The sequence below is a fragment of the Sander lucioperca genome, chromosome 4, assembly GCF_008315115.2.
Source record: "Sander lucioperca isolate FBNREF2018 chromosome 4, SLUC_FBN_1.2, whole genome shotgun sequence".
Taxonomy (NCBI): domain Eukaryota; kingdom Metazoa; phylum Chordata; class Actinopteri; order Perciformes; family Percidae; genus Sander; species Sander lucioperca.
The window spans coordinates 36,106,420-36,120,849 of NC_050176.1; the positions used below are offsets into that span (position 1 = coordinate 36,106,420).

At 40.4% G+C, this 14,430-nt stretch overlaps 1 protein-coding gene and 1 long non-coding RNA gene across 2 annotated transcripts; one reads left to right on the forward strand and one right to left on the reverse strand.

The window, feature by feature from the left end:
- Window positions 1-490: 490 nt before the first annotated feature.
- Window positions 491-2,539, reverse strand: LOC116039073 (GTPase IMAP family member 4-like). Its single transcript, XM_031283809.2, has 2 exons — window positions 2,338-2,539; window positions 491-1,698 (listed from the first exon to the last, which is right to left on the reverse strand). Exons 1-2 carry the CDS (start codon window positions 2,351-2,353, stop codon window positions 614-616), a joined length of 1,101 nt encoding a protein of 366 aa, XP_031139669.2. The 5' UTR covers window positions 2,354-2,539; the 3' UTR covers window positions 491-613.
- Window positions 2,540-12,899: 10,360 nt separating this feature from the next.
- On the forward strand, window positions 12,900-14,430 carry LOC118494854. The gene is made up of 3 exons (XR_004897067.1): window positions 12,900-13,097; window positions 13,520-13,584; window positions 14,387-14,430. It is a non-coding gene; the product is annotated as an uncharacterized LOC118494854 (long non-coding RNA).

Sequence of the window (14,430 nt, forward strand, 5' to 3'; positions counted from 1 at the left end):
TTTTTTAACACATCTATAGTTATGCGGTGGCACAGAGGTAGACCCTTTTGACTCCACACAGAAACAGCAACGCGTGCGGCATGACATCACTTTGTTGCAGAGACGCTATTGGTTAAATGCCGGCAAAGTAGAACACGGAAGCAGTTTGAAGCGGAAAGCGCGAGTATGTCTGCGGTCTGGAGGTATTATAAAGTTGATGACAACAACATTGCCATAGCAAACTGTGAGATATGTAACAGAAGTGCTCTGTTTGTTAACAGAGTTGTTGAATGTTAAAATAAGGTGAATTAAATAAAAAATAAGGAACATCCTGGATCTGTTTTTTCGCTCTTCTTTATTCTTTTTTTATATATTATAGAAGTATCGGATCGGGACTCGGTATCGGTAGATACTCAAAATCAAATGACTCGGACTCGAGGGCAAAAAAACCTGATCGGGACATCCCTAGTATATAGCTCTACTTTAACAAATACAATTAGCTTTATTATCATTCACTCAGATAATAAAAACGTAAATAGTGATTTTAGTTCTGTGGATGAAATAATTGTTTCATATATTCTTGTGTAGGAGCTTCTAGAGGGTTCCTCTGTAGTTGTGCTGCCTGAATCACTCACTATTTGAACAATCCCTCAATTGTTTTTCCCAATCGGTCAATTCCTTCAACTACCATCTTGCCAACTACTACCAGAGGATACAATGGATGAAACTCCTCAGCTTCCTCTCTGGCCTCACGTTCATGTCTGTTCTGCAACTTTTCTTTTTCCTCTCTCAGTTCTTTCTCATGCTGTTCCTTCATTTTATTCATCATGTTTGCATACTCCCTTTCTTTCTCCTCTCTGTCTCTCTTTCTCTCTGCTTCTCTCTCCTCCTTCTCCCTCTTTCTCTCCTCATTCATTTCCTGCCTCTCCCTCTCCCTCTCCTCTTCTCTCTCTTTCCTCTCCCTCTCTCTCTCAGCCTGAAGTTGTTCATTCATTTTCTTCATCTGTTTTTTATATTTTTCCTGAAGTTTTCTCTCCAATTCCTCTTTTTCTTTGCGTATTTGCTCTTCTTTCTCTTTCAGGATGCGTTGTTTCTCCTCTTCGACTGCCCTCTCGGCCTCTTGGAACATCTCGGTTGTGTAGTGGCTTCCTCCGTTCTTCTGGTTTAAATTTCTGATCTTCTGGAGCAGCTCAGTGACCTGAGAGCGATCCTTCAGCTTATTATTGAAGACATGGTACTGGCCATTACATCTGGCCACGAGTTCTTGCAGGTCTGAGGATTCCATCAAGAAGTCTTCAATAGTTGTGTCAAGTTGGTCCCCATGAGTAAAGAGAACCATGCTGTATCTGTCTGCAGCCTGTCCAAAGATTTCTTGAATCCTTTGCACTGTCTGCATTTCCTCGTCGGTGTATCTGCCCAGCCGGATGACCACCAGGAACACATGGGGTCCAGGAGCAGCATAAGAGATGCACTGGCATAGATCTTTAGTTGTTTTATCCTTGCCAAACCTGGTGTCAAACAGGCCTGGGGTGTCGATAACAGCAACCTGTTGCCCGTCCACCACAGCTTTGCCCTTGGAACAGTCTACAGTCATAGACTTTGCACTGAACTTTGATTCAAAGCACTGTCGTCCCAGAATGGTGTTTCCAGTGGCACTCTTCCCAATTCCTGTCTTCCCCACCATCACTATCCTCATATTCTCATTATTTCTGCTCCAACCTGTGTAGAAGAATGCGTGACACTGAATAAGAATCAGGTTGTACATGCATTGTAGTTAATCCTACAGACCATGTCTAATTGTGAATATTTACAATGTGGCTTATAATGTTGGCTTATTTGGTTTTCTTTCCATGATCTAATATGGCTTCCATATATTGTTTAGTTCAATATTTACAGGAAAAGGCACAAGGTATTTTAAAGTACCCCATGCATTAGTGTCTAAGTGACTAATGTGTACAAGAATCTTTGAAATTGGTCCAGTATTGAGCAAGAACGGTGTAACCGGCAGCCCAGACTGGGCTGTAATGTAATCATATATGTCAAATAGACATCGTCAATTTCCATCCACCATAAGTTTAGTTCTTGCCTCTGACAGGCTCAGATTATTATTCTGTCTGATAACATTATGGTACGGATCCATACAGAGATAGACCTTTTTGTTAAGGAGTAAAATCCTTGTGTGTAACTGGAAGTGTAACTACCCAGTAGGCTATGTCTATGGAAGCATTAGTCTATAGGAGCTACACAAAAACATTACATATCTTAAATTAAGATCACTGTGATAAAATTATTTGTAATAGTGATCAAAACATAAAAAATATAACAAATTATTAAAATGGATACAGCATCATGACTTACCAAAATTGCTATCCATGTTTAGGTTGTAATAGTTCCTGTCCCTGTTTGGGTTAAAGAGTACGGAGTAGATACTACAGCTGAAGTAAAGACAGAGTTCAGAGTGTGTCTCCTGCAGCTCCTTTGGAAAGGCTCTATATATGAGCCAAACCACACCCAGGAATAGCTGCACATAATGAAAGTGAAACTAAAGCTTTATATGTGGCCCTCCCCGACCACTAACAGGAAATGGAAGAACTTATCACTTAACTACAGACCCTGGCGCACAAAGCTCCCCCTTCCCTTCAGTATTTACAAGAAATGGCAGCAGTTATCTTAAGGTCCTCATGATTCTGCCACTCCCATACTGGCTGGTGGTCAAAAAAGTTAACTTCAGGCCTATGGAGTTATATTCCTATCTTTATTCAAGAGCGCATTCTTTCAATTTGAGAGCATTTCTTACCGATATTATGTTCAGATTTTGTAATCATTTCCCTCAAAACCTTGCTCTCACACTCAAATAGCCACTGCTCGAGCTTGGATTTGCTGGACTTCTGCTCAAACGTTATGCTTGGACTCAGTTATGTTGTTGCTTCGACAGATTTCCTGCTCTCAGCTTTAGCCCTTCTCCTCGCACTCTGATTCTGCACGCTTGCAAATCTTCTCCTCTCGGATTTCTGCTGTGCTCTCGGATTGTTTGTGTTACAACCATAGACTGTTAATATTAATATTAATAGCCTATGGTCCAGTATTAAGCTAGATCGCTGCAGTTGGCAGCGGCGAAACAAGCTACAATGTAAGTTAATAGGACAATTGTCCAGCTTGTATTTACCTTCACAAAAGTGCTTATTTTGCCGATGACAGGCTCAGATTAATATTCTTAGTGTCTGACAACATTATGGAAAGGATCCCTACAGAGATAGACCTTTAAAACCTTTTACCTTTAAGACCTTTCTGTTTAACAGCTCTGAAGTTGCTAGCACTAAACCCACCAGACTCCATTTAAAAAAACAATACTTTTAGCGTGTATAGAGCCAACATATTTTAACATGTAAATCAGTAAACTATGTGGTTATTTCAACCAAAACTAGAGTTGTTTTGCTTCTGTCGACTTTAAATGAAATGTATTTTACGATGCTAAAATTACTGTTTATTTACACGGAGTCTGGTGGGTTTAGCGAACCCAATTGCGCAGATGTTTTTATGTTTTAAAAAAGGATCTAACTCCGTAACAGAAAGGTCGACCTCCTTAGAAATCATTTCTATAATGTTGTCAGACACTTAGAATATTAATCTGAGCCTGTCAGTGGCAAAACAAGCACTTTTGTGAAGGTAAATACAAGCTGGACAATTGTCCTATTAACTTACATTGTAGCTTGTTTCGCTGCTGCCAACTGCAGCGATCTCTCTTAATACTGGACCAATGTCAAAGAATGTTGTTCCATCAGTCACTTAGACACAGAAACATAGGAACATAGGGGTTGAAAAAACGGTGGTTATGTTGTGGTTGTGTATATTTCTGTTCTCTGTGGTGTATATTTCTGTTGTGTATATTTCTGTTCCCTGTTGTGTATAGTTCTGTTTCTTGTTTTATTTTGACAGTCTGTTTTTCTCCCTTGTCTTGTCTAGTTTTACTACCTGTGTTTTCCCGCCTTTTTGATTACCCTGCCCACTCCTAATGTGTTGCACATGTTCCCCAGCCCTAGTGTCACCTGTTCCTCTTTTCTCATTTACCCTGTGTATTTAGTTTCTGCATTCCCTTTGCCTGTTGTCACAACATTTTGGTTGCTGTAAGTGTGTTTCAGTCAGTGTCAGTGTGGTAAACCCTTCCCTGTGGTCTATGTGTTCCCGGTTTTTGATATCCTGTGCTTTTGTTTGATATTCTTTCTGGACTTGTTTTTGCCTACCACTGTTGGTACTCCTGAGGCCTGTACTATGAAGCAAGATTTTGCGTTACCGAGGTAACTTCAGGTTCAACCCAGGGTTTTCTGTACCACGACGGTGGATCACTCGTTACCGGGTTAAATCGCCATGGTAACTTATGCTGAACACCTGAACTGCATTTAAAGCATCGGCTATTTTTTTGCCAGCTTTCCTCCTGTTTTAGGAAGCAGTGACTGTATTGCGTTTTGCCTGTAAAACTATGTCAGTGTTCTTCATATCTATATAGAATTATAATTTGCTCTTCTTATATAAAATATGCAGCTCTGGTAGATGTTTGTGATTGGTCGTGCTGTGCAAACACCGCCTCTTTTATGTGAACGCGCGCGCCGCTGGATTGGGAAACCCTGGGTTGATTGAACTAGTTGTTAACCACCGTCGTGAAAATAAAAAATAAATATATTTTAATACTTAAACCTTTGTGAGTCATTTTTGGCCAGTTTTGACAGCTCTATGTGGATTGATCAGATGAGATGAAGATGAGAAATGTGTGCACTCTCACAGTCGTTTGTTTGCTTTCCTCACTACCGTTTGTTTTCTCGTGTGAACAGCCAAAGAGATGGATTCCTCGCACAGACGCAGAGACCAATGCCGAATCAACTAAAAAAAGGCCGACGGTGCGTGACTCACCGCAAAACCTAGGGCGGCCCAACTAGATCGACAGCCGACGATCACCTTTGTGTATCAAGGCCTTTACAGTATTTGTTCCAGCTCTCTGATGCATATTGACTGCATGCTGCTATATCATGTTTAGTTTGAACTCTGGATCTGCATAGTTGCCAAGTGTAACAAGTAGTTCCTGACCTAGAGATTGCTTTTTCAGGAACTATGATTCGATAATTAATTTGCAGCATATGTCTAATACACTGAATTTTATTTCTAAAGAAAGGAGGTAGTGAACTTGCTTCTCCAGGGCTCTCAAGTGTCATGCATTGAGCGTGACAGTCACTCATTTCGGTCTTTTGTCACGCACTCCCACCACACATTGTATTTCTCACGCGGAAAAACTATTTATAATATATTTAATATGCCGCACCGCCCAAAATTTCTCTGGCGCGCCGCTCTCACTATGGAACCGGCAGGAATCAAGTGCGTCTCCCGTGGAGTTCTTTGTTGAGCCTGCCACTTATCAGCCAATCAAAAAAAACCACCATCACATCATCCTCATATTCTTCTTTTGTTCTGTATGGAAGAATTAATAGCATTAGAAAAAGAATGAATGCTCTAGATATCTATAATCTTTTGTTAAGTGCATCAACATCGTGAAACAAATTTAAAAAAGAACATTAGACTGTAAAATATAATTCTCTATGCTTCTCATTTCAAAAGAGATTCAGTCTTCAGGAGCAGTAATTTGCAGCACATTCATATACTACACAGTAGGTTACCGCCTCAAAAAATGGCTCCTGAGAAATAATATTTGTCCCAAACTGGCTCTTGAAATTTGACAAGAAGGAGCCCATGCAAGGCAACTTTTAAGTAAAAAGTAATTCTTTACTAAACAAAGGTTAACTCAAATGAACAATGGAGTGTGTAAATCAACAATATCAACAATGCAAACAATGCATGGATGTGTTGCATGTGTGTTGTGGGAATGTTGAAGGTGCAAAACCAAAAGACAATGGTGCAGGCTGGATGACTCACGAATCGCGAGTCTCTAGTATCATTAACCCGGTTCAGTTGAGTCCTACTACAATTCAATCTAAAATGATAACAGTGCCACACACAAACCTTTTGCAACATTAGCTTCTACTATGCTAGCCATCTTAGCTGCCAAAAGCTTTATAACTTACAATTTCGTAGGCAACAACAACTCCACAAGTCAACTCAAGCGCCCGAGTGAGCAGAGAGACAGTCCCGACCCACAGACTCAGAGCCGGAAGCTCGCAGACCATGGGATTCACTCGAGAACTCACGAGTCAACGAGGGCTCGTGACTTGTCGGAGATTCATGAGTTGTCAGTGATTCATGAGTTGTCAGTGATTCATGACTTGTCAGTGATTCATGACTTGTCAGTGATTCATGAGTTGTCAGTGATTCATGAGTTGTCGGTGATTCATGACTTGTCAGTGATTCATGAGTTGTCAGGTGATTCATGACTTGTCAGTGATTCATGAGTTGTCAGGTGATTCATGACTTGTCGGAGATTCATGAGTTGTCAGTGATTCATGAGTTGTCGGGTGATTCATGACTTGTCAGTGATTCATGACTTGTCAGTGATTCATGAGTTGTCGGAGATTCATGAGTTGTCGGGTGATTCATGACTTGTCAGTGATTCATGAGTTGTCGGGTGATTCATGACTTGTCAGTGATTCATGAGTTGTCGGGTGATTCATGACTTGTCAGTGATTCATGAGTTGTCGGGTGATTCATGACTTGTCAGTGATTCATGACTTGTCAGTGATTCATGAGTTGTCGGGTGATTCATGAGTTGTCGAGTGATTCATGACTTGTCGGAGATTCATGACTTGTCAGTGATTCATGACTTGTCAGTGATTCATGACTTGTCGGAGATTCATGACTTGTCAGTGATTCATGACTTGTCGGAGATTCATGAGTTGTCAGTGATTCATGACTTGTCAGTGATTCATGACTTGTCAGTGATTCATGACTTGTCGGAGATTCATGACTTGTCGGAAATTCATGAGTTGTCAGTGATTCATGACTTGTCGGAAATTCATGAGTTGTCAGTGATTCATGAGTTGTCAGTGATTCATGAGTTGTCAGTGATTCATGAGTTGTTGGAGATTCATGACTTGTCAGTGATTCATGACTTGTCAGTGATTCATGAGTTGTCAGTGATTCATGAGTTGTCGGTGATTCATGACTTGTCAGTGATTCATGAGTTGTCAGGTGATTCATGACTTGTCAGTGATTCATGAGTTGTCAGGTGATTCATGACTTGTCAGTGATTCATGACTTGTCAGTGATTCATGAGTTGTCGGAGATTCATGAGTTGTCGGGTGATTCATGACTTGTCAGTGATTCATGAGTTGTCGGGTGATTCATGACTTGTCAGTGATTCATGAGTTGTCGGGTGATTCATGACTTGTCAGTGATTCATGAGTTGTCGGGTGATTCATGACTTGTCAGTGATTCATGACTTGTCAGTGATTCATGAGTTGTCGGGTGATTCATGAGTTGTCGAGTGATTCATGACTTGTCGGAGATTCATGACTTGTCAGTGATTCATGACTTGTCAGTGATTCATGACTTGTCGGAGATTCATGACTTGTCAGTGATTCATGACTTGTCGGAGATTCATGAGTTGTCAGTGATTCATGACTTGTCAGTGATTCATGACTTGTCAGTGATTCATGACTTGTCGGAGATTCATGACTTGTCGGAAATTCATGAGTTGTCAGTGATTCATGAGTTGTCAGTGATTCATGACTTGTCGGAAATTCATGAGTTGTCAGTGATTCATGAGTTGTCAGTGATTCATGACTTGTCGGAAATTCATGAGTTGTCAGTGATTCATGAGTTGTCAGTGATTCAAGTCTCTCCTTGAGCTCAGAGTAAAGCAAATCCACAACAAAAGCCATTCTTTCACTTCTGAAATAACATACAATGTTCTGCACGTAGCCTAGCTAGGCCTACTGTAGGTTTGGTGTATAAATGTCCATCCATCTTCGTCCGCTTATCCGGTAACGGGTCGCGGACGAAGGTCGCGGTGTATAAATGTAGTATATTAAAATGCAATTAGAGCGAGCAGACAGTCCGTAAGCTCACCTCGCCGACAACTCATGTTTTTTTTTTGTCTTCAAAAAACTTAATTATTCAAGTACAGATACACATACACATTGAAAACATTACATGTATACATACATACATGAAAAAGGGGCGCATGGAACTTACATTAAAGAGGTTGTAAGTCATTGTGAATGTTCAGAGTCCGGATGGCTTTCTTATTTGTCAGTCCTATTAAAGTTTCAAAAATGTAATTTCATGTCATTTTTAAATGAATATTCAGGTTTTTTTCAGACCATTTACATTTATGGATATAACGTTTTCCAAATAAAATTAAAATATTCTAAATGAAAACATGGCATTTTATCCAAAACAAAAGCCCGCCTTGTATGTAGCAAACAATACTGATTCAAGCGACTCAAGTGACTCGCACAACTCGGATCAGTTTAGTGAGTGACTCAGAATAACCTGAATCCTTAAAAGGAATTGAGTTTGCCAGGCCTAGTGAAAATGGGCCAGTATTTATAGCTCAAGCAAACAAGCACCATTGACACTTAGCCGTGTCATATTCCCCAGCACCGCCGTTTGTCCAAATATAGTCACTTCTCTCTCAACTTTAAGAAATAGGTGCTTAAACGACGTGTATAAACACCTGTCTCTTTCACAGATAGCATGAGAAAAAGAATGTTGTTTTTTTACATTAAAGTATGTAAACTAGTAGATCCCCAAAAATAAAAGTATGAACCCAAACATGACCATAATATAACAACATGAGTAATAGTATCTCGACTTACCATGGTAGTATTTGCTGGCCATTTCTGGTTGAGTGCAGGTGCTGGAACAGTCTTTCTGCTGCTTCTCAGCTTCATCAGCTGGCTGCTTGCAGCAAACCACACCTACAAGTAGTTCCACAGTGGACGTCATAGTGAAACTGAAACTAGTTAAAGCAGGCTTTTTTACAGTCCAAATGGGAATATCACTCTAAGAAATAAATCTGTGAACTAACAGAAAAAGTACTGGTAGCTCATTACCTGGACTTTGTCCAGTAATTAAAAAACTGAATGTTTCAGTTAAATAACCGTGTCTATCGTAAAAAAAAAAAAACAGAGAACATTTTCTGTTATTTAACAGTGTACCTACAGTAAATCAACAAAACATTTTCTGTTGTTAAATGGTGAACCTATAACTGTAAGGAAAGTCCGTAAAAATACTGGCTAATATAGCCTACTGCGTTCATATGAAGGGATTTTCTGTAATGATTTTTCACAGGCGTTTTTCCCGTATTTGGATTTGTGCAATGCATCTTGGGAACAAGAAAAAAATAGGAAAAAAATTCACAAAGCTGTTCAAAAGTTAACTGTTTCACTGGGATTTTGGAGCAACCAAAAAGTACAAATGGCAACGCCGTCCGTGCTACTATTACGGTTGAGCTGACTTAACCAGCTGATGTTATCACAAGATAAAATGGGGTCAGTTGGGCCGGCTAGTTAACGTTGACCGTAATGTAACCGTCAACGTTCACAGATATTCATTATGGCAGGTCGACAGGCTAACGACATGTTATTATAGCCGGTTCGTCTGCTTTGTACCTAGCTAACGTTACAGGCCCGTTGGCGGTGCTTAGCTGACGTTACAAATGATAACCTTAGCCCTCTGTGCCCTTCTCACAGTTGGGCAGACTATTTAGCTAGCTAACCAGATATCACAGGCTAAAACGGGGCCGGTTGGAAGAAAAAAGTGGCCCTGGACTTTTCCAGAGGATTTGACTGACCCAATGAAGCGCTTACGTAGCGAACTGGCTAGAAAAGACCTAAACGAATAAAATAGAAGCCTTTTCCTGCCATTCTTGTACAGAATGCCACTAAATGAGCGTTTCCTGATCAGTGCATTAAAAAAAGTCAACACAGGTTCTACAATAATAATTAAAATGATAAATCCATTTTGATTTTGCTCTAGATTTGGTGCATTTTTTCCACAAGAATTAATTGCTCCATATGAATGTACTACTGTACAATAGAATATGTGTAATTATTTAAATATTGCACTGGGATACATTTAATTATTGCTGAAAGCAGATAGCAGTATTCTGTAACACAGAACAAGACTTTATGCCGGTGTTTCCATTTTCTGTACGCCAACATATACATTATATTTATGTAGGTTATTTATGTAGGTATTTCCTTGTGGTGTGATAATTGTAGCCTTGAGATTGATTTGTATTGTACGTATTGGTTGTGATTATGTAAGATTAAGATTTAAATAATACTTACAATATTTAGATCATAGCAATTGAGAAATGCTAATTCCCTTTAATGCTATTCTAATATTTTTTCTTTTTCCTGCTTTACAGCTTTGCAACACATTGACACCCACAACACACACATATCCACACACACCACACATTTAACCAACGGCACTTTTCAGAGCCCCTCTCTGCACTCTTGTCTCCTTTACTCTCTCTCACTAGCCCTCTTTCAATCACTCTCTTTCCTACTCTCTTTTCAATTTGTGTATTGTTTGTATTTTTGGCCATTTCATGGCAGGAGGTTCCCAAAAAAAAACCTGCCCAAACTGCAGGGAGAAAATAAACTGTGGATTGAAAATTTGTAATTTTTGTAACCATCCACAACCCCAACACGTCAGACTCCAAAAAAAAATAGATCGCTTTAAAACACAGCAAAAGCAGTGGTTGTCGTCCATGAATAAAAACAATCTGAAGTCCCATGTTCTTGATGATGCCGCCATTCTGGTATGTTATTTACAGAATTATCTCATTCACTAAATGTATGAAGTTAGTTGTATTACTTTGACATAGGCTAATAATAAACTGGTTTTATATTTTGCCACAATATTCCATTTATGTTATCGTTCATGAGAATCTAATTCGTATGACAGTTACAAATTATAACATAAGGCTAAATTCAGCTAACTAGAGTTTTATCTAATTGATCTGTCTGCCTCTTAAAAATTGTTTTTCTAACTTGAGAAGTTGTATGCCCTTGGCCTGAAGCCCCTGCTGCTGATTGCACATCCTCCGAAGACGCCAGGGACAACATACAAAACAAAGGTTATGATACCAGTGCATGCCCACCTTAGCACATCCGCTAAGACTTGTCTAGAAAACGTGGATGCCATCTACAAATTGATGGTTGGAGGTGGGATTGCATTAATTTAATATCCATGAAATATGCATACATATTGATTTGTTGTACAATTTTTGGTGTTGATTTGTCCTTTACATTTCCAACAGCAAATACCAGAAATGTCTGTCCTAGCTGCAACCTAGATTCATTTTAAAGAGCTGGTATTGTGGAATACATGAACAAACAATATATTGTACGAAAATGTATTTACACCAATTTTTACCCTACGAAATTAGGTGAAATTCCCTCCCTGTGTAACCTATAACCAGGTAGGTTATAGGTTACATGTAACACGTAATGTATCTACTGCCTGCAGCCACCGGCATGAGACCAAACATGAGAGAGGACGACAAATATGTTGAGCACACCGGGAGCTGCTGTGCCATTAACCAGAGGCTTTGGCTTTAAAAACTTCAGACAACAATGCCCAAACAAAAGAATGACTGAATGCAAATTATGTGGTATCAAGATAAAGGATTCTGGGTGCCTGGGTAGCTCCCCTGGTATTGCACGGCCATATACAGAGGCTCAGTCCTTGATGCAGCGGCCCCGGTTTCTTTTGCGACCTGCAGCCCTTTGCTGCCCTTTCATTCAATTTCTTTCTCTCCCCTTTCGTGTCTAAAACTGTCCTGTCAGAAATAAAGGCCTAAAATGCCATAAAATTTATATTAGAAAATGATTCTGGCTCAACCACATCTCATTCTATCAGGCACCTGAAAACACACCCTGATAGGTTAGCAAATGTTTAGCTCAGCATTGGCCAGCTAATGTTTAAGCTTTCTCCAAGAGGTTAACTTTGATTGTTGTTAGCTATATGTTATGAAAAGATGATGAGCGTTTGTGGTATTAGATTTACTTTATCATTTACTGGCTGCGATGCTTTGAATTATAGTATAGGCACTTTGGCATAACTATATATTGTATTTGTGGGTGTTCCAAAGGTTGGACAAGACTCCCAGATGAACTTGAGGACCCCCACACAGTGCCACCACTGGAAGACACACCTAACCAACTACCTCAAGAAGAGTCTTTTATCTTGCATTTGGTGCCATGTGACCCATCGCCCATCCCCTATAACCAGCCACAACAACAGGAAACACCAGACCCACCACCACAACACCAGGCTCCTGCCATCCACACACCACCACCATACCAGGCTCCTGCCATCCACACACCACCACAACACCAGGCTCCTGCCATCCACACATCACCACCATACCAGGCTCCTGTCATCCACACACCACCACAACACCAGGCTCCTGTCATCCACACACCACCACCATACCAGGCTCCTTCCATCCACACACCACCACCATACCAGGCTCCTTCCATCCACACACCACCACCAGGCTCCTGCCATCCACACACCACCACCATACCAGGCTCCTTCCATCCACACACCACCACAACACCAGGCTCCTTCCATCCACACATCACCACCATACCAGGCTCCTTCCATCCACACACCACCACAACACCAGGCTCCTTCCATCCACACATCACCACCATACCAGGCTCCTTCCATCCACACACCACCACCATACCAGGCTCCTTCCATCCACACACCACCACCATACCAGGCTCCTTCCATCCACACACCACCACCATACCAGGCTCCTTCCATCCACACACCACCACCATACCAGGCTCCTTCCATCCACACACCACCACCATACCAGGCTCCTTCCATCCACACACCACCACCATACCAGGCTCCTTCCATCCACACACCACCACCATACCAGGCTCCTTCCATCCACACACCACCACAACACCAGGCTCCTTCCATCCACACACCACCACCATACCAGGCTCCTTCCATCCACACACCACCACAACACCAGGCTCCTTCCATCCACACATCACCACCATACCAGGCTCCTTCCATCCACACACCACCACAACACCAGGCTCCTTCCATCCACACACCACCACCATACCAGGCTCCTTCCATTCAGGAACCACCACAGCAGGGTCGAAAGCGACAAAAAAGAGCCAAAAAAAATAAAGGTGTGTTTAGTCTATGCATGGCTTGTTTTCCACTGATATCTTAACCCCACGTAATCAGCACAAAGTCTATTTGTGATTACTGTAATAGTTCTAATTTTTGTTGACATTTTAAGCATCATAGATTTTTTTATGGACCTGATTCAGATTAGAATTAAACGTTATGCATCAAAGTGATATTCACTTCATTGAAATTCATGCTTCATACATGAATACATACTGTTATTCAAATTGTGGAGTTACAACTAAGACTGTTGCAGGACGTGCAGACTGTCATACTTCTTTAATTCTCTCAAGTCTCACTACGAAAGGCTTAATGTGCTAATGTAACACAGTGGACAATTCTGCATTCTGAATTAACCCCTATACATAAATCACTACACGTTCTGCAAATTTGTGAAAATAAAATAGTCCTTAAATTACAGATTGCCCTCACAACCAGCTTGACATGTTCCCAGTCACTGAAATAATAAAGACAAGGATCAGAAAGGTAAGACTATGCTAATGACTAACTGGATGACAGGGTTTCCTCTCCATTAGTTACTATAAGTGATAGTTGGTCACCACAGCTAGAAAATTACAGCGAATGCTATATTAGAATTGTCAGTTAAAAAAGAAAACTAAGTTGAATTTAAGTTAAAAACAACTATAACTGTGTATAAAAGCAATGATTTTATAGCAGTTGTAGTTGCAGTTGTAAACGTATGCTTGGTATATAAAGTTACTCACAACCTAGCTCCACTGCCACTTGTTGCCTATATCAACAGAAGATCAGATACTGTTCGAGTCACAAGGGGATCCTCAAGAGGAAAAGTTCTTTTAGTCAGTTAGCCTGGTCCACTATTTATAATACATATTATTCTGTTAGTTTGTAAAGTCAGCATATATGAATTTTACTTATTGTTTGCTCCTATTTAATACAGCTTTTTTTGTCCTTAGTGGCTGTGTCTGTTCTAATTTTTTATTTTTTCACTTTATACCCTGTTGCTTTGCTTTGTTGTATATCTTTCTGCTTTTGTGTCATGTCTTGTCTTGTGCTAAGTTCTGTGTTGTGCTTTGTTTTGTTTTCTGTGATGTTTTATGCTAAGTTTTGTTTTGTTTGTGTTGTCTTTTTGATCTTTGTATTTTAAAAATCCTTTTTTAACATCGAGGGCAGGGGACTACAGATGAAAAAGACTATTGGCTAATTCTGGCTTTTTTAACCCATGGGAAATCATGTGTTTTATTAATTTGCAGTGTCCCCTTTTATAAAATAAACTGAACTGATTGTACAATGTCTTTGTCTGCCACAGGGGAGGACGGAACACCTTTATGACTGGCAGCCCTGCACTCTATG